This window comes from Lampris incognitus, chromosome 7, assembly GCF_029633865.1.
Source record: "Lampris incognitus isolate fLamInc1 chromosome 7, fLamInc1.hap2, whole genome shotgun sequence".
In the NCBI taxonomy this organism is placed as follows: domain Eukaryota; kingdom Metazoa; phylum Chordata; class Actinopteri; order Lampriformes; family Lampridae; genus Lampris; species Lampris incognitus.
In genome coordinates this window covers 54,687,783-54,709,238 of record NC_079217.1, presented here as the reverse complement: position 1 = coordinate 54,709,238, position 21,456 = coordinate 54,687,783, and the positions used below count along the sequence as shown (strand labels likewise).

Below are 21,456 nucleotides of genomic sequence, written 5' to 3'. Positions count from 1 at the left end.
AGAAGATGGGAACACTGTGGTCATAAAGGGATGGACATGGTCAGCAACAATACTCAGGTAGGCTGTGGCGTTGACACGATGCTCAATTGGTACCAAGGGGCCCAAAGTGTGCCAAGAAAATATCCCCCACACCATTACACCACCACCACCAGCCTGAACCGTTGATACAAGGCAGGATGGATCCATGCTTTCATGTTGTTGACGCCAAATTCTGACCCTACCATCCGAATGTCGCAGCAGAAATTGAGACTCATCAGACCAGGCAACGTTTTTCCAATCTTCTATTGTCCAATTTTGGTGAGCCTGTGCGAATTGTAGCCTCAGTTTCCTGTTCTTAGCTGACAGGAGTGGCACCCGGTGTGGTCTTCTGCTGCTGTAGCCCATCTGCCTCAAGGTTCGATGTGTTGTGCGTTCAGAGATGCTCTTCTGCATACCTCGGTTGTAATGAGTGGTTATTTGAGTTACTGTTGCCTTTCTATCAGCTCGAACCAGTCTGGCCATTCTCCTCTGACCTCTGGCATCAACAAGGCATTTTCGCCCACAGAACTGCCGCTCACTGGATATTTTCTCTTTTTCGGACCATTCTCTGTAAACCCTAGAGATGGTTGTGCGTGAAAATCCCAGTAGATCAGCAGTTTCTGAAATACTCAGACCAGCCCGTCTGGCACCAACAACCATGCCACGTTCAAAGTCACTTAAATCACCTTTCTTCCCCATTCTGATGCTCGGTTTGAACTGCAGCAGATCGTCTTGACCATGTCTACATGCCTAAATGCATTGAGTTGCTGCCATGTGATTGGCTGATTAGAAATTTGCGTTAACGAGCAGTTGGACAGGTGTGCCTAATAAAGTGGCCGGTGAGTGTATGGTGAAATGCAGAACGTCGATTCACCCTTAGCATGCTCATTTTACTGTCAGTGTACCTCTTTACATGGGGGGTGGGGGGGTAATTTAGTTCCTACATAATGAAAAGCAAAGCTGCACACTTAAAGTGTAATTGCAAATAAGGCAGTATAGTAATGAATGATTCATAGATACAGATTGGCCTGTAATGGCTTACCTCACTAACTGGTGCACAAATAATGTTGATCTGTTTTCACAGCACACATTTAAATATCAGTGACCTATCCCAGTCACATGGCTTGGATAGACAAAGTGGCTTAGCTGATGAATCAAATTCTTACTCAGAGTCTGATTTCTCCTCTCAAGGGATATGACATGATGGAGGGGAACCGGATGTGAGTTGGCATCTCAGAAAATAGATGATGATTTAAAAGACCCCCATTTAAATTGCATGACCGTCAATTTCATCATTTGAAAACAAATTAAACGGCTTGTTTCTAAGGCCAGCCAGTTAGACATTGAACCAGCCTGTGCCATGTGTACAATTCAGAGTAATCTGAAAGAAGCGCCTTCAGAGCTGGAGATCATTTTACAAACCACAGCCCCACCTTGAGGAATTCTGAAGAGGTCACCCGGCCTGTAATGGGTTGCCCAACTAATTGATGCACAAATAATGTTGATTAGTTTCCACAACACGCGTTGAAATATCAGTGACCTCTCCATGTCTCCATTGAAATATCAGTGACCTCTCCATGTCTCCATGTCAAATGGCCTGGATAGACAACCTGGCTTAGCTGATGATCATATCATGATTCTGAATCTGATTTCTCCTCTGGAGGGATATGGCATGACGTAGGGGGAACAAATTTGAATTGGCATCCCAGAAAACCTATGATGATTGGTCTAGGTCATTTCAGGCAATATGAATCTCTCTTTGACCTCGCAATCAAAACAGTCAGCCGAGTCCTTTATTGAACATTTAGGTCAGGATAAACAATCGAGACTGCCGCTCACTCGCTAAAAATAAGCGGGCTTCATTTGTCATGTCCATTGCATAAAACTATTACTTTCACAATTAGCATTTTACTTTGCCAGCTGCTCTGCCTTGAAAATATGGAGGACAGCAATCAGACCGTTCATTAAGTTTTTCAGACTGAAACATTTCATTTGAATTATACGATTATCAAGAAAAATTGACTCATTATTTATTTTAAACATCTTTACCTGAATGCATAATATAATACATGTATATACGTATATAACATGCATAGTCTTCTGCATTTAGTATCTGTCACAAATGTTCAGAGACCGTTTAATGTGCCACTAAATGTGGAGGTATGACGACACCAAGTGGATCCAACATGCAACGCCTGCTCTGTCCTTCTGCCGAGCACACTGGCCCCGTGTGTGTGTGTGTGTGTGTGTGTGTGTGTGTGTGTGTGTGTGTGTGTGTGTGCGTGCGTGTGTGTGTGTGTGTGTGCGTGCGCGTGTGCGTGCGTGTGTGCGTGCGTGTGCGCGCGCGCGCGTGTGTGCGCGCGCTTACTACTGTTATCCAGTCATTGGAAGAGTAGCCTAGCTGGTCCCTGTCCAAGCTGTGGGTGTGACCTGGGCAGCAGGATGTGACAGGGCTGTATTGCCGATCTCTGTAGCATCACGTGCAACATGCTGAAGTAGACTAGCGATGAACTTTACTCTCCTCACCTCTCTCTTTTTCTGTCTCAGTCTCTTTTCTGCCCTTCCTCTTCGCTTCCATTTCTTCTCAGCCACCCTCTCTTGCCCTCCTGTTCTGCGGCGTGTCCACGGGTATGCGAACTTGGAGGCGGAGAGATTCAAAGAGGCTTTTAAGGATGGCTGTGACCCGTTATAATTGCTCACTGTGATCTGATGAGTCATTTTCACAATATTTGAGTATTAAGTTGTTTTTTTTATATGAATTTAAAAAAGTACATCTAACATATTCACGGAGCATCTATATTTTCCCGTTAACATCCCTAAATATGACCCAAGTAAATCTCCGCCAGTGTTTCCCAGTGACGTCAATGGGGGGGGGGCACATGTTGACTGTCTTATTTCTGAAACCAAATAAAACATTTCAAAGAAGGGCGTCCGGGTGGCGTGGCCGTCTACTCCGACATTGTTTTTTTTACTGCTGGACGGTTGGTCAAAAAATGACATTTTTATTTAGTTTTTAGCCTCAACTTAACGGTACTTTTAGTAACCGGTTATTTTCTTGCCCGGTGCGGGATTCGATACGGGGTGTATTGCACCACAAGGCAACATCACTAACCGCTCGGCTAAGGGGTCAGACCCGTTAGCTAGGGGCTAACGTGTCTTATTAGTAGTTTACACTTTTAACAAATTTAAAAACGTTTGATTAGTTTTATGGTCTGCCTGGACTATTTTCTGGATTTTTATCGGACCATCGCACTGGTGTCTCCGACTCCGTAGGGCTTTCGCCTCTTCAGGCTTTGGGGAAACTTCCTCACCTCTCGCGACCTCGCCTGCCACTGAATGCTCCGGCTGGGCGTGGCACAGCCGGAAGATCACAGAGCTGGGAAAAGGGAATCTCAATATTCTACCAAATACAAGAGGACGACAAATTACTGACACTGTTTGCTGCTTCCCAAGCTGATGTCCCAGAACTGGCTGACGATCAGAACCAGGGACATGAAACGCGCTGCAAACCGGCCTCCGGACATAATGAGCCCTGCGCCGATGACTATGCAGACACCATTCCCTGGTCCGGCCTCAACCCGCTTGAGTCTGACACCACGTCGGATCTGGATATGTGCCATTGGCTAAACCAAGGAACAAGACCAAAGACCTGTTGTACCCCCGCAGTGGCAAACCCTGAGTGCTGGACAGACGTTGTCCGGGGTAACAGAGTCAGACACGATAAGCACAGCACTAATGTCTCAACTGAGGATCGACTGGAGGACAGATTTATTGTTCTGGATGAGTTGCCTGTCAGTGAGCACAATGCTAAGGCCACAGTTAGCCCACGGCTTGCTTCCTGCTCGAGATCTAAACCACCAGTCGTCCTGGGCCGAAGCGTTGTTCTGCGGTCATAAGAGAGACTCGGACGGAGCAGCCTCTCCCCCTCACCTAAGACTCTCCAACCGCTATGCCACACTGTCTGGTGACACCCAGCCGATGCTTCTGTTCCGTACCCTTCTCCTACAATGATGTGTACCGGCACTGCAGCGTCCACACCTCCCGTGGTTAGCATTGTTCTGGTGGCTTGCCGCTCCACTGCAAAGCCAAATTGTCGGCCCTCATCCCGGTCAGTGACTTCCCATCGTAGGACTCTGAGAGAGGCCGTGCTCAGAAATGGAAGTCTTCATTGTTCTGAGTCGGCAGGGTATCCCTCTTGCAGGTCTCTTGTTGTTGCTCGTCACAACAGTTGCCGGCCCAGACACCCCTTCATCAGCCAGCGACATTAACACAGATCATGTCTCTCGCCCTGAGAATCCACAGCCATCAGTTCCTTGTCCCCTCTTCTCCCCAACTGCATTATTCGTGGGGGACTCCATAATCAGGACCATCCGTTTCTTTAACACAGCTACACACTGTTCCCCTAGAGCCATGGTCTCCGTCATCCTGGCTAAGCTCGAGGGGCTTCTTAGCTCGCTCCCATCCTCTACCAACCGAGTGATAGTGCATGTGGGGATGGATGGAGGATGGGGAGGATATCGAAAAATTAATTCACGTTTTCATTTTCTCCCATCTAGGTTGCTGTAACTCCTTCTACTCTGGCCTCAACCAAGCCACTTCAAATCGTCTACATTTAGTTCACAATGCAGCTGCTAGACTAGCTACTAACCAGAACTAGCCGTAGGTCCCATATTACCCCTGTTCTTGCATCCCTCCATTGGCTTCCCGTAAAATTCAGAATAATTTATAAGATCTTATTGATTACACTTAAAGCACTGCATGGTCTTGCCCCTAGTTATATATCTGATCTTCTCATTCCACTTCCCGACCACTCCGATCCTCAAACCTCGGTCTTTTATCCATCCCTCACTCCAACTGCAAACCTCGGTCTTTTATTCATCCCTCACCCCAACTGCAAAACAACGCTGACCGCGCCTTCGCAGTTTTAGCCCCAAGCCTCTAGAATAATCTCCCCCAATCCATAAGATTCGCTGGATCTTCTGACTGTTTTAAGTGGCTTCTAAAAACCCATCTTTTCAGGCAAGCCTTTTTATAGATCCCCACCCCTGACTTCTGCTTCGTTTCATTTTTAGCTTGGTCTGTTACTCCCGATGCCATGTTTTTTTATATTCATTCAATTTATTTTATGCATTTACTCGTATTTTTGTGTATGGGCTGTAAAGCAATTTGTAACTGTGTATTTTTAAAAGTCCTATAGAAATAAAAATTTGCTTGCTTGCTTGTCTACCAACACGGGAATCGCCAGTTCGAATCCCCGTGTTACCTCCGGCTTGGTCGGGCATACCTACAGACACAATTGGCCATCTCTGCAGGTGGGAAGCTGGATGTGGGTATGTGTCCTGGTCGCTGCACTAGCTCCTCCTCTGGTCGGTCGGGGTGCCTGTTCGATGGGAAGGGGGAACTGGGGGGAATGGCATGATCCTCCCACACACTACGTCCCCCTGGTGAAACTCCTCACTGCCGGGTGAAAAGAAGCGGCTGGCGACTCCATCTGTATCGGAGGAAGCATATGGTAGTCTGCAGCCCTCCCCGGATCGGCAGAGGGGGTGGAGCAGCGACCGGGATGGCTCAAAAGAGTGGGGGTAATTTGCCGGGTACAATTGGTAGAAAAAGTAGGGACATGTGTAAGAACATATACACTTTGGATGACTGTCTTGAGGCATGCTCAATGATCCAGGTGTAGAATTTCCAGAAAAGGTGAATCAGTTCATCTGGACAGTTTAGTGGGAGAAACATCTCATCAGCCATCTAAGTGACTTTGTCAGTCGCAGCTGACTGCAGGTATCCCCACTGCAGAAGTCACTTCGATGAGTGATGAAACGTTTTCCAGCTAAACTTGGTGTCCATATGAACTTATTCAACCGTTCTGGGGCATTGCATGAATGCATTGCATGGATTAACACTAATACAGGTCTGTGCATTAGCTACCCAGTATCACGCCAAAGCGAGTAACACACCCGCCGGTCCAACGTGTCAGTGTCACGGTTTGCCTCCGCTCAGGCGTGAAAAGTACACGCGCGTATGAAGGTGCAGTGCCAGCAGGGGGCGATGATTAAGAGGTGAAGGCAGGTTAGGGTTAGGGTTGGGTTAGGCTTGGGTTAGGGTTAGGGTTGGTTTAGGCTTAGGGTTAGGGTTAAGGTTAGGCTTAGGGTTAGGGTTAAGGTTAGGCTTAGGGTTAGGGTTAAGGTTAGGGTCACAGGATCGCCACTGGCCTTTGCATTTTAAAATTCTAATTTTCGAATGCTCACAATTTGGTGTGTGTGTGTGTGTGTGTGTGCGTGTGTGTGTGTGCGTGTGTGCGTGTGTGTGTGTGTGCGTGTGTGTGTATGTGTGTGTGTGTGTGTGTGTGTGTGTGTGTGTACCTGCCTGCACAGGTGCACGTGTGATTTCTGAATCTTGATATGTTTGAGACCGACGTAGACAGATAAAAGCCTTTAACTTCACACTTAACCATCGCCGACCTGGTGACTCCATTACAGCCTCGTCAGATTCAAAGCTGATATCCACGCGTGCCCATGGCCCTCACTATAACATGCAAGAGATTTCACTATAGTGCGATGGCAGTACCTAAAATTTTAAGAAAGCACATGTAGACTGATGGGGGGGGGGGAGAGAGACAGTTTGTGCTCTCTTATTTGTTTCTTCGTTTCACAGTGTCTTCAAACCGGCGGTTCAAACTAAAAAGTGTGATTGTTAGGAGCGAACAAAGTCAGTACACCAACTAAAACACTATAGAGGCAACTCTGGTGTCCCCAAACTGATCTCGCTGATCATTTACACATGAGCTTGACTGCTATTCTTCACCCCATTCACTTCCCACCAAGCATTGCACTACAATTAAGACTTTTGTTGCATTTATCGATTATCTATATATTTATCTATTATTTATAAATGTGTATAGACTATGTTAGTCTTTCCATCTCTGTGGTTGTAGGTTGCACGTGACCACTGATCCTCTTTCTTGCAAAGAAAGGTTTCTCTTCCCATTTAAAAATCTAAATCCCCCTTGACTGACCGCTCTTCTGCTTTCCTAATAGCCGCTTGCAACTCCCCCCCTCCTCCTCTCCTTTTTTTTCTTCCCTTCTTCTTCTTCTTCTCCCCAGTTGTATCTGGCCCATTATCCTACTCTTCCGAGCCGTCCCGGTCGCTGCTCCACCCGCTCCGCCGATCCGGGGAGGGCTGCAGACTACCACATGCCTCCTCTGATACACGTGGAGTCGCCACCCGCTTCTTTTCACCTGACAGTGGGGAATTTCGCCAGGGGTACACATCGCGCGTGGGAGGATCACGCTATCCCCCTCCCCCGTGAACAGGCACCCCAACTGATCAGAGGAGGCGCTAGCGCAGTGACCAGGACACTTACCCACATCTGGCTTCCCACTCGCAGACACGGCCAAATGTGTCTGTTGGGACGCCTGACCAAGCTGGAGACAACACGAGGATTCGAACCCCCGATTCCTGTGTTGGTAGGCAACGGAATAGACCACCATGCCACCCAGACGCCTCTTGTAACTTCTTGACAATAAAATCTATCATTCTTATCTCTGGACCACATTGATCCATCTACAGAAAGAGAAACCAATTAGCAAATACAGCTGATATTTGCTATATGTGTATTTGAGGGCGCCTTATCAGTCCATTAATCCTAATGGAAAACAATGGCGAACTGACCGTAGTTCCCCATGGTGCACCTTTTTCGATGAAATTCCTTGAAAAACATTCCCAACTCTTCCCAACAATATATTTTCAAAGTGAGAAGTCACAGATGGACCTTAACGGTGTTCCTCCGACTCCCAGTTTACGTAATTCTATCAGTCATCCCCTCGTCCACATCAGGTCATTGGCTTTTTCCACATAAAAGGATTACTACTACAGTCTGTTTATTTGTCTTGGCCTTTCCTACCTCATGTTTTAAATTAAGTGTTTGGTCCATGGTTCCCCTCTCCTTAATCCACTCTGATAATGTGACCTAAAACCTTTTGTTTCTACATTGTATGTCCAGCTTTAATTTACCATTTTCCCATGATTTTGCACGTATGAGAGTTAACAGGAATCAGTCAATTTACTGGATTAGTGTAATCTTTCCCTGATTTCCAGATTGGAGCAACTACTTCTTACCTCCAGTTTCTTGGTGATTTTCCCGTTTCCTACGCTTGATTCTAAAACTGAGGTCTCGCCAGACGTTTCACTTGGAGGAGTGAAACTTCCTGATGGCATAGTTTATTTCTACCTTAGCAAATGCAGTTTATCACCTATAACAATCCTCAACTTTCTACCATTGTTTTTCTGCCCCTTTCTTCCTCCATCAACATTGTCTCCACTGTGCACTCAAATGAATGTGTGTGTACAGGTATTTCTGCTTTCTCCCTGTCAGCTGTATGTAAAGCTGTAAATCATGTTGTTCAAAACTGGAGATGAAACTTCTCTTTTTTCTCCCTCCTTTCTGAATCCTCTCACGCCTGTCTGTCGGCTTTGCACGATAAGCTGTGGTCATGCACATGACCCGCCGTCTGTAGGACCAATTCTGCCTTTTGAACAGTGGGTACGTAACAATTTGAGAACAGAGTACACGACATCTCTGAGATCCAGAAATCAAAATCTAAAGAAAATGGCAGTGTCGATCTGAGAACACACAGTAATGCCAGTATCTCTTGTCCAGACCGCTTTTGCTCAGCAGTGGCTCATTTCTTCAGGAATGTCCCTGGGATCAAACACCAAGCAGAAACAGGTGTAATGGTAGACATTTCCTTCAAGTACTTCTGAAATACCAGCATAATCCAATGCAGTCCAGCGTTGCAGACAGAGCCTCTGAGATTCCCCGGGGATCTGCTCGGGCTTTTTCATGAATGAGCGTCCAGGCATTTCCTGGGGGCAGCATGGGATTTGTCTGCACACAGATGCTGCACTTTAAGTGCACTGAAATGGCAATGTGCGCCAAATCTCCTGGGTTTAGCCTCACAGAGGAGATGAAGGGAGCGTAGTCTGAAGCTGTGAGAGGTAGCCGCAGGCCTCCTCCTCATCCCAGGGCAGTACATATATCATTATGGCAGGCATCTTTTATCAGACTGCATGAAGTCGTTAAGGGCCAAGGGCTGAGCAGGGATCTGGGGGATCAGAGGACAAACTTTGTGTCTCAGAGACGAGGTTTTGCCTATGACCTGAACATCCCACCCTTTGGAAAATACATCAGCCCCTCTAAGCCTTTTACATTCATTCGTCTCACTTTTTTGGTTAATTAACTCCAACGGTGGCTTTTGGTTTGAAGTAATCATACAAATACTGGGTATTTGTATGATTACTTTATACTTATAATCACTTCATAATTGGCTCGACTGTGTAGTCTGGATATTGTTTGCTGCTGAAAGTTTTGGTTGATTCTCTACTGCAAGGCTTTTATGTCTTCATATGTACCGTGTCGAATCTTTAAAATGTTCTTATTCTACATACATCACAATCTAATTCAATGAACTCAAATAAAACAATTCATGAATGGTGCACGATGTACGGTTTGTCGATCAGGTCTAAAGGAGAAAGCGAGAATGTGTTCTCAGTCCAGTTCCTGGTTCATTTCACACATATGGTACTCTGCATGTGTAGGACGCCTCCACACCCTCTGTCCTTTTACTCGCGCTCTCCTTCTCTCTCTCTTCAAGAGGCCTCCCATCTTTGCTCGGGGACAGGGGAGCTGAGAAGGAGACAGGCAGAGAGATAGAGGGAAATGGAGAGCACCAACAAGAGAGAGAGAGAGAAATGATAAGTGAAAGAGTGTAAGCTGATTAAAGCTGATAACCAGCATGGTCCCCTGAACCAGACTTTAAGCATGTGGGTGCTGGATGGGTGAATAGACAGGCGGTGCTGGGAACCAAAGGAGGGAGCGGCCGGCCAGCTGGATCAGTAACAGAGTGGTATTGTGAGCAGACTGACTGGCTAACGGCGCCTAAGTGGAGTGGGGAAGCGGGCTGATGGGGTGGCCTCTTTCTACAGGGCCCCTCTGTGCTGATACACTGCTGGAAGTGGGTCAGATAGACACAAGAGCACAGTGGAGAGCGAGGGGAGAGCAGCATTTCAGCACCGCATTGAGACAAAGAGCCAGCTAACACTGTAACGTTTATGGACAGTGGGTTGGAAGAGACGTCAGCAGGCGTTTGCTAAGCTGGAGACACGCTTCTAAAACGTATTGCACCCACAAATGGGCTGGAAATCCTGCTTTAATTGTCAAATGTTTTTCTGATTATCACAATAAAATCCTCACTCAATCAAGATATAGATAGATAAGTAGATAGGTAGATAGATAGGTAGATAGATAGATGTCTGTAATCAATTCTTTTTTTCCAATTGTATATTTGAATGAGCCCTGAAATTAGAAAACAAATATATATATATATGAAATCCAGTGAGTCAAGTAAATTCTTTGAGACACTGGATTATTTTGCTCATTTGTTGAGCACTTTCCCTACCATTGGGTGTTTCTTTAACATCAGCTGCTAATGTCTGTATATATATATATATATATATATATATATATATATATAAAGGGGTTAATGAAATCTGCACAATGACTTTGCATGAACTTTTCCTGTGGGAATTTCTCTTAAGCTCACCACAGGCCATCCATGCTAGCATAAGCCCTACGTGAAATAGCGAGGCCAAAATATTCAGTTTTCTCACTGCAATCAAAGGCAATGGTCACCATCGTGAGTGTTAATGAACATGCCCTGAATGAGGCTCACGAAGAGCTGGTTCGGAGCAGAAGGGCTCGCTGTCTGCCAGAGGGAGGCAGTGTTCTCATTCAACACACATTAACATTCTTTGCAGCATCCATTTTGCTTCCAATTCTCTGCAGCTCTTAAACTGCAAAATGATAGCAGGCCTTAGAAGCAGTAACCACTTAGTTTCCTCGTTTCTGATGTGGGCACCATGAGTTGAAATGGCTGCCACATAATAGTTTATGAGAGGAGCACAACAGCACAATAAAGAAGTCAACTCGGAGGAAAGTGGAATGCAAAGAATTGGGGAGTAAAACCACCTATAAAAGATGAAAAGAGCCCCGTCTGTCACACTTCAAGCCAAAACATTTATGGTGATACGACTGAAAACTTTGTATGAGCTGATCATAACAACGTGACTACACAAAGTAGAGGACTGGTGATAGACACATGTCACATTCAGACCCGGGCAAAACCTTAATTTTAATGTTATTTATACTCAGCCTGCATGTTGCTATGTAAACAGAATATGCATAAATTGGGTCATGACTGAAGCTGTAGCCCTGTCAAATGAAGATGTGAGACATGTCTGAATACACAGAATGCTAAAAAAAATAAATTTCCCAATCTAAATCCCATTTCAATAGGCATTGCATCTGAGGAGACTCGATAAAAGCTTTGCCGATATCTTGCTTGGAGCCTTATCGAAACACAAGGGAATTTTTTTGAATGCACTGAAATTTCGCTGACTTATTTTTTGATTTATCAACCAACACCCATACCAGCGACTCTATTGTGAGTTCATTCATATCCAGAATGGCCAGTTTCTTCAATATAATAACTGTATTGAAATACTTTCCCGCCCAGTTATAGTGACATGGGTGTAAACGTTGCATGAGTTCAGGCTGTTGTGATTTTGAAACAGAAAACACCACACCATCGCAAACTGGTCTTGGTAAATAGTTTATATGTAATTGTTTTTTTTATCTTTGCAAACACTGTATAGAAAACACTTATCGCAACATTTTAAAACATTTAAAGCACGTCTGAGTTTTCAGACAGACTTAACATCTACAGCTTTATAAACATTTCCCCCCTCTGGCCCATCAGCTATAGGCCAGACCACCCACCCACCCACACAGCCACACACACACACACACACACACACACACACACAAACTCACACACAACCATCGCAATCAGGCTCTTCGCATATTATTCACAGTAGGCTTTATAACACTTTCTGTATTGTATGGTGATTTGTTCTCCATATATTTTTTTTATTATTTAAAATAGCTATCGACAAATACGCTGTAATATTTGGAAAGTGATACATTTGTATTTACATAAGCTTATTGAGTGAGATTCAAATACAATGTATGTTTTATATACACTGTATATAAAAGCAATTGTTTATAATTTGTGTGTGTATGTGTGTGTGTGTGTGTGTGTGTGTGTACTAACCAGAGCCATCTAATCATCTTGCTTAAGTCACAGACCAAAGACTATCTCCAGTAATGATGTCCAGTCTACTCAATAGTCTGGTGAATCAAGACGGTGGTTAAAGACTGTGATGGGTGTCTCCAGTTACACCAGAATGGAGGCTCGGTTGCTCAAACAGGTACCACAAGAGCATTACATCTGTGTGACACCACTCACTGTCCCACTCGTAGAGCCTATGGGACAAGAGTATCCACCTTTACAGCTGTCTTGTTGCAGATATAGATCCCAGCCATTGCCATTATATAGAACTTGCACTTTACAGACTTCCATCTTAACATGAAGAGATATGATGCGAGACTAACGTTACTGGAGAGGATGTGAGGAACTTGCAGCATGTTGGACTGATCATACATTCAGCAGAGGCCACGGGGTTTCAGGCATTCTCTTGGACGGCTGTGTTTTAAGGGTCCTAAAACCTTGTTCTGTGTGACTCTCAAATTCGCGTACCCTTTTCATTTCGTACAAGTGAGGATTCATGAAAGTTAAACTTGGGGAAAAGGTCACAGTACCAGGTTTGATTTAAAAATGCCTCCTTAAGCATCAAAAATAGATGCTGGGTAGCGGGGGGGGGGGGGGGTGAGAAGTCCTCGCTTCTCGCTAATCATCAAACCGCATAATGTCCCCGTTTCTCTCTTCCACCCTTCACCGCTCTCTTACACACTCAGAAGAGAAAATACATTCACACACGCACATTCATTAACACATTTGTACACACAGATGTTGGCACTTGTGCATAAACGCATGCACACACACACATACACACACACACACACACAGAGTACACTCACAATTTGTGACAGGAGAAAGACACCAAAGTAATGTGAGAAGAAATCGAGGCACGTAACTTGACAGGCAAACAACAGCCTGGCTTTTGGTATGCTCAAAACAAGAGTCAGATGTGGCGTCTCAGTTACACTCGAGTCAGGCCTAGTCATGTGGCCGACAACGAAAACAGAAATCTCTTTAAAATACCAGGAATTATCTTCTCCCAGGTGCCTCTCAAATATACCTTGTATGTGTAGAGCCAGTTTTCGTTTAAAAATACACATTAGACAGAGATACAGACGGAGCGAACGGCTCCAGAGATAAGCCAAACATGTAACTTGGAATAAGGTACCATACTGATATGTGCAAGGTTGAAAAGCGTAGCTGTTTTTCAGTCCTCGTTTGCTATTTCCACTGTAAAAAATCATTGTGACAGAAATGGAAATATTTTTCGTGTACACCAGCCTGGTTTCCTAAACTATAGGTTAAAAATGAGTCATAGACCTAATTCTGGCACGTCTTGACACGAAGAGAGAAGTAATGGGTTTTCTCCAGCCTGGGTTCAAGGGAAAGAAACACAATTTTGCCAATCCATGGCTGAAAAAGCTTAAGAACCATAAACAGTTTCTGCCCGAGTGAAGAATAGAAATGTAACTGTGAAGTCAATCTCTCATGGGCATGTGTCGAGGTGCTGGAAAGACCCTGGAGATGTTTGAGGGCCACACAGCTAGCACTTTTTGCCTTACTTGTATGAAACAGTTGGTTTCTTGCTTTTCCTTGGTCCTCTGATTTCCCTTTATTTCAAAACTGCCTCACTGTCCATGATGGGTGGTCCCCAGGCGTCATATTGATACCAGTAAGAGAAAGAGTAAGGGAGTAGAAGAGAGCAGGTTATCCGTCCATCCATCCAGTAACCCCACCTTTGTGAAGATGGGGGGGGGGGTCAGGAGCTTAGGTGGATATGAGCTGTTCAACCATCATCCGGGGTGGAGTCTTCAGGAGTGGAGGACTCCTCGGCAAAGTCGTCAGAAGAGCCGCTCTTGTGGATGCGCCCGTCGCTGCGCATGCTGTGGAAAGTCTTGCGGAAGGCCTCCATCATGGAGTGAGCCAGCTTCTTGGCCTCCAGCTTGCTCTCACACTCCACGGCGTGGCAGTCCATCTGGAAGGACAGGTCGTCGTTGATCTCCCGATAGATCCAGGCAAACACATTGGGACTGACGGTGTGGTCGGCGGTGCAGTACGCGATCCGTGCCACCTGGTAGGTATCCATGGTCACAGAGGCCTCGCCATGCTCATCTAGGTGGTGGAGGCGCACCTGAAACGGCCGGATCTCCAGCAGGGAATTGGATCCGGTGAAGGTGCCGTGCTGTTGGGCCAGGGCGCGGCGCTCCACTAGGCCGACCACCGCTGACTCTGTACACCCAGACAGAAACTGGGTCCCTAAGATGGTCACCTTACCTAGGTAGGTCACCTGTAAGAGAAGAGGCATGAAAGCTGTTAGAATCATACACAGAGGGATATACTAGGCTGGACATTTCTATTGTATTTCCACAAAATTGGGCGAGAATAGTAAACCCGATGTCCCAAAAAGGTGCACAGCTTAGAAGATCAGCACATCCGCACGCTTTGAAATGTGTCTTATGTGATGATGTTCAATAAATTAGGAACATCTGCGTGATAAAAAGGTCAGAATAAACATTTGAAACTGGTGGAATCGTTTTCAATATGTGAAACTTGTAAAAACTGATTTTTTTTTATTCAAACAACTAAAGCTGGAAATGTAGGTTCCACGGTGAAATAATGAACTCGATAGTCAAAGGAAAGATGTCTCGATGGCTGATGCTATTTCGCGTTAATTCTCCTGTCATGGACAGAGACAGATGTGTTCCAGGAGGGAAGGAGTAGTGATGAAGTCTTCTTCTAATCCCATGTGGAAGCTCTGCTGACACGAGGGCAGCGCGTGTCATTTCCGTTCAAGCAGCTAACAGAAAAATACACTACATTGAGCTGTGGCTGCACCCAGCGCCATGGAATACCATAGTAATGGCTGACACACACACACACACACACACACACACACACACACACACACACACACACACACACACACACACACACACACACACACACTCTGCATACCAGAGGCGATAGAGAACTGAGAGAAAAGGACAGAAATTGAGAATGGGAAGTTGGAAGGGGACAGTGAGACCATGATAGAGAGACAGATGAGAGAGGGAGGGAGAAAATAAAGAGCAAGACAGAGTGCTGACAGAGAGGGCGTGTGTTGGGAGGTGAAGAAATTTTAGTTTTGAAACGGGAACATGGCCAGCTCGAGACTGGTCTGGGAATAATGGTCAACTTGTGCGAGTTCCCCACATGATGTGCTTCATGGCTTTATAAAAATACATAGGCGGGGAGCCTGCGAGGAGTCAAGTAGTCAAAGACTGCCTACTGCCTGTTGCAGCTGGGCAGGGAAACTTTCTTCCCTTCCTCCGCTCTCTCTCTCATTCTCGAAGAGGCATCTCCATTTTAGCTAGCTTGTATTTCCCTCTGAATACCGTCTCATTCAGTACTTGTTCCGTTCTAAGCCGCCAGTACTCCGACAGCCCAGATGCACTGAAAGCAACAGCTGACGTATGTCATCTGATGCGCCTTATCGGAGGCTTCTATGGTGCACTGCAGGCCTCCAACACCGCTCACTTGCAGCAGCAGAAATCCACAAAAACAGCTGTGTTTTGGTCGCTGGATCTTCCGCTGATACTACAATTAATGCTTTAGGTGCGTGTGCCGCCACTTAAAACAACCTGTGCACTTGGAAACGTGTGTGTGAGTGCCACATTTTTAAAGGCGTTTCCACCCTAAGTATTTCCTTGGTGGGAGTACTGGAAGGGAGGTGACTATCATGTATCACCATCTAGTACAGTGTTAGGCAACCATGGGCAGCGACAGCCCTGTATATGCAGGTTTTCATTCAACAAAAATACTACACAATGTTAGCTCCAACCACAGAGGGAGTAGCTAACATCCATCTTTCCTAATAACACAGCAGCTTTATGGTGTCAGGGAAGTCATTCATTTTAGGCTACCCAATTAAGATGATCTCATATACCCCCCCTTTTTTTCTCCCCAATTGTATCTGGGCAAATACGCCACTCTTCCGAGCTACCCCGGTCACTGCTCCACCCCCTCTTTCGATCCAGGGAGGGCTGCAGACTATCACATGCCTCCTCCGATACATGTGGAGTCACCAGCTGCTTCTATTCACCTGACTGTGAGGAGTTCCCCCAGGAGGACTTAGCACATAGGAGGATCACACTATCCTATCCCCCCAGTTCCCCCTCCCCCCCTTAACAGGCATCCCGACTGACCAGAGAAGGCGCCAGTGTAGCGACCAGGACACATACCCACATCCATCTTCCCACCCGCAGACGGGGCCAATTATGTCTGTAAGGACGCCCGACCAAGGTGGAGGTGACACGGGGATTCGAACCGGGATCCCCATGTTGGTAGGCAACGGAATAGACCGCCACGCCACCCGGATACCCCTATCTGATATACCCCTAAGTGTTCTTCTCAGTTTTTCCATTTCATCTTCTACTTATGATAAAATACGATTCTGACGAAACTATGGTTGCAAGCCAACCCATCAGATCACAGGGTGCCAGTGACAGACAACAGTGACCCCTAGGGGAACATGGTGCAAGATAAAGGACTCCATCTTCAAGCGCTGTCCACTATAAGGACTGCCCTCCATCTCCTCCTCCGAAGGCTTTGTTTAATTTGTGACCATATCAAGTCTACCTAGCCCCCCCCCCCCCCGACTATGGTTTTGAATGAACTGCATCTTTCTGAAATGAGGACCGAGAGTAGCCGGCCTTTTTTTTTTTTTTTGGAACCCCCCCCCCCTTTTCTCCCCAATTGTACTTGGCCAATTACCCTATTTTCCGAGCTGTCCCGGTCTCTGCTCCAACCCCTTTGCTGATCCGGAGAGGGCTGCAGACTACCACATGCCTCCTCCGATACATGTGGAGTCGCTTCTTTTCACCTGACAGTGAGACGTTTCACCAGGGGGACGTAGCGTGTGGGAGGATCACGCTATTCCCCCCAGTCCCCCCCCCCCCCGAAACAGGCGCCCCAACCGACCAGAGGAGGGGCTAGTGCAGTGACCAGGACACATACCCACATCCGGCTTCTCACCCGCAGACACAGCCAATTGTGTCTGCACAGAGGCCCAGCCAAGCCGGAGGAACACAGGGATTTGAATCTGTGTTCCCCGTGTTGGTAGGCAACGTATTCTTGTTCCCTTACTCGGTCACAAACCTCAGTCATGCAGATGGTTAATCTGGTTTAGGTCTAGAGCAGCATTTACCAGAGGCCGACTGTGCTGCAAAAGCCTGAACAAGGAGGCAGGCATCCGATTATAGGTCATAACTTACATAAAAGGTTCAATCAAACATATTGTTTGGATCAGAAAAATAAACTACGGCGCTTATTTGCCAGCCTGGTGGTCTGCTTTGAGAGTTTCCCCCTTGTGTTTCTTGTGGTAGGCTGAGGCATGACACAGCAAAATGTAAGATACATGTTTAATCAGTGAGAATGGTTGTAAATGTTTTGCTATGCTACATTATAAAACCTCCTCTGCACATAAACCCAAACCAGTGGAGCCACAACCAGAAACAGACCACCATTAAACATCCCTCCAACAGCCCTTTCCATCCAAAAACATCACAAAGGACTCTCAATCACAAAGGCACACACACAGACACGCACACAGTAAAGATGAAAGGGGTTAAATTATTAAAAAGATACAAAATGAAAACATTGCTCATTTCCTTGACAAATCAGCAATGATTGCTATTAAGTAGCAATAGGCCTACCGTTATTACCCCCCCACACACACACACCCCTTTCCTTAATGGTATCTCTACTGGATGTGTTTTTATTCATCAGTTGTTGTGTTGGTGTATTTAACCAACCCTAGGCTATGGACTGTATCAGGTTTGATGTTCACCGGTTGTGTTTGGCATACGGTCCCAGATAGCTAAAGATGTACACCAAATTTCAGGTCAATCAAACTTGCAGTGCGGGCGACGTGACTTGGTTATTTCCATCAAGATCACAGCAAATGAGCGGCAGAAGCAACCGGCGAGATGACCCATGTTACCGGCTCATTGTGAGAGGACATCCAAGAGAATGATAACAGATAGGCAGACGGGGGGGGGGGGGGGGGGAGGAAGAGCCTCAGTCAGTGAAAGCAGCTGTGTCCTCACGTCTGTTTTCCATCAGCGGCAACCGCTGGCTAAAGTCTCTGCACCAGATCCATCATTCAGCGGAGTACCACAGGTCTGCAGGATAAACCTGAAGGCAAAGCGGTTAGCTAGTCAACCGCACTGACACCCTCTTCCAGCCAGAAGGCAGTCGTTTATCCAGCCAGCCCGAAGTTGTTGCAAAGCAATATCAACCCTGCACAGTGGGCTGTGTGGATGTCAGAAACCAGTAAGGAACCATTATGGATTTGTTTCATTTGACTTTTTTCTTCCATTTTGATAATGGACCATTTTTCCAGATCGCCTGTTTCCTAGCTGGCTGACTGCACCAAGGAACTGAGGGGGATATGACAAAAGAAAAATTATTTCTGTCTTGCACACTAACCCCCACCCCCCACCCCCGTCCCCCCAGATCGGCTAACCAAGGCAGCTTTAGCCTAGATATTGGTCACATCTGAGGGGAAATGGTTTAATCTCAATACCATGAACCAACTGTAAGGACTAATGAACAACCAGGTTACAGAGCAGCGTAGTTGAGCTTGCTTTGGAGTGGTGAAAAAACCCTTTACGTATTCAACAGTCCCGTATGGCACCAATATTTTATACTACTGGGCTCATTTCCATCGCAGAAACCTTTTTCCAGAACACTTTTTGAGGGGCTCAGAACTTCTTTTTTTTTCAGTTTTCACACCAGGAACTGGACGATTATTTATTTTTAGTATTTGTCCCCCTTGTTTTCTCCCCAACTGTACTTAACCAATTCCTCCACTCTTCCGAGCAATCCTGGTCGCTGCTCCACCCACTCTGCTGATCCGGGGAGGGCTGCAGACTACCATGTCTCCTCCGATACATGTGGTGTCACCAGCTGCTTCTTTTCACCTGACAGTGAGGAGCTTCACCAGGGGGGCGTAGTACGTGGGAAGATCACGCTATTCCCCCCAGATCCCCCTCCCCCCCGAACAGATGCCCCGACCGACCATAGGAGGCGCAAGCCAGGACACACACCCACAGCCAGCTTCCCACCCACAGACACAGCCAATTGTGTCTGTAGGGATGGCCAACCTAGCCGGAGGCAACACGGGGATTCGAACCGCCGATTCCCTTGTTGGTAGGCAACGGAATAGACCACTACGCTACCCGGACACCAACTGGACGATTTTAGATCGTTGCGTACTGAACTGCACTGGTTTACCAAACACGAGCGTCAGAACGATGCCAGCTTAGCTGAGAATGAACCCGCATCTTTGAAAAACAGTAGCTTGCCAGCAAGCAAGGCTGTCATTTTGCTAAATTATCAAGTAACATTTGTTCAGAATAATTTCTTATTAGACAAATCTGGAAATAAGAGTATAAGCCATGGTCTCATCTAGACCTATAGTGTATAAACACTCACAACTGACCTACTGGTTTGATAGGCTGCTGGTTTATAAGTATGCACATGCACATATTTAAAGCCTTCGAGTAATCAAAAAGTTAAGACGAGGCCAACTGATGGGCCCTCCTGGCTCCAGAATTACTGAGGGTACTTCAAGTCACCTACAGCAGTTCGTAATACTTGTATGTTTTTTTTTCCTCTAGATCAACAAAATGTTGTCTCTATTGTGGAGCTCATATTTTCGCTGTTCCCATGGTTTTCCTGTATCTGTGGAAGAGGGAATCTCTGGCAAATCATACTTACGCAAACAAATGACTGCAAGCGCATGCATGCATACATGCGAGCGCGCACACACACACACAGGCAAAAGAGGAAATGTGGAAAGCAGAGCTGGGGGTGACCATGTTGTGAATATGATCTACAACTCCTTACAGACATTATGTAAGCGCTCGTCGGTAAACAGGAGGACAACGCAGGAGGATAAATCAACAGACAAAAAGGAGAGAGATGTGAAAAACATCACCATAAAATATCAAGTCATAACTCAGTACACTGCAAATTCTAAAAGTTGTTTACTTTAAAAAAATGTAAGAAACCGATAACCTTGGGAAAAGCAAGTAAATGAACTTAACTGTGTCAAGTTGCGTGAAATGAGTTCACTTGACACAATTAAGTTCATTTACCTACTTTTCTCAAGGTAATCAGTTTCTTACATTTTTTTTAAGTAAACTGAACTTTTAGAATTTACAGTGTGGTAAACACAATCAATACCAAAGTGTGCACTATACACTCCCTCTGCAGTAAGAGAGACAAACTCACAAGCGAAGTGGACTGACAGCTCCCATTTCTTCATCCATGAACAAAAACGCAATTCTTGACGGCACATTTACTTGCATTCTTTGTTTTATACACTATCTAAATTTAGCCTTTTGCTTTCACTGAGGGTGCATAATCAGTTAGCAGTCTGCGAAAACACATGTAGTCATCTTAAAGTTGAGGACGCAGGCCTGAATCCCACATGTGAAACTGAGGACTAGGTCACACATTTAGCCCTCATTCTGGTTGGCAGGAGGCCTGGCAGGATCTGGGGAGCAGCAGTCAGCGTTCAATTGATAACAGGAGCATAGATGGTTCTGGAGGTGGTTCTGGAGATGGTTCTGGAGACAACCAATGCATGGAGCTGTCTGTGGGTATGCAGGGTTTTTTTTTTTCAATTATTGTTTTGGCTAAAGTGGGTATGTGTTTGTGTGTCAATGTGCTTGCATGTGTGTGTGTGTGTGCGCACCACAGCATTTCTCAGATATGACTCATGGGCTATTACAGGAACGACAAAACAAAAAGCAGATACTAAATTCATGACTAAACTATATGGGTGACTAGACCTTGCAGGTGATATGACATAATATGAGAAAAACAGATGATTGGGGCTTGACTCACGGACAGTCGAGGGATAAGATGATGTCTCGAGTTTTAAAGTAAAAGTCTACAAAAGCATATGGCTCTTTGTTAGTCTGCTATCGCTAAGTGTGTGCTGTTTAAAAGCAAGCTGTTTGTGGCATGTGCTACGTTTGAACCAGTTCCTGCACACCATGCTCCACTTGAAACTGATACATCCATGCATCAATCCATCAGACCCAGCCTAGAAAGATTCCTCTCCCCCTCCGCTCTGGCAGCGGGATCACCAGTCATCTGCAGGAGGCCTGCAGTCTGAATGTTGGCAGGCTCGCCAGGACAACTTAAGTCGTTCCAGAGATCTGCAGAATCCCCTCCTTTGTTTCAACTTTCCATGTGTTTCCCCCCTCTGATACTCTCTCACCTCCCC

The 21,456-nt window shown here is 45.9% G+C and overlaps 1 protein-coding gene across 1 annotated transcript in view; it reads right to left on the bottom strand.

Moving 5' to 3' along the window:
* Positions 1 to 11,671: 11,671 nt before the first annotated feature.
* Positions 11,672 to 21,456, bottom strand: part of pid1 (phosphotyrosine interaction domain containing 1) — a 46,243-nt gene continuing 36,458 nt past the window's right edge. Inside the window, exon 3 of the mRNA XM_056283191.1 lies at positions 11,672 to 14,463. Within this exon, the coding sequence (XP_056139166.1) occupies positions 13,963 to 14,463 (501 nt within the window). The 3' untranslated portion in view covers positions 11,672 to 13,962. The remainder of the gene's footprint in view (positions 14,464 to 21,456) is intronic.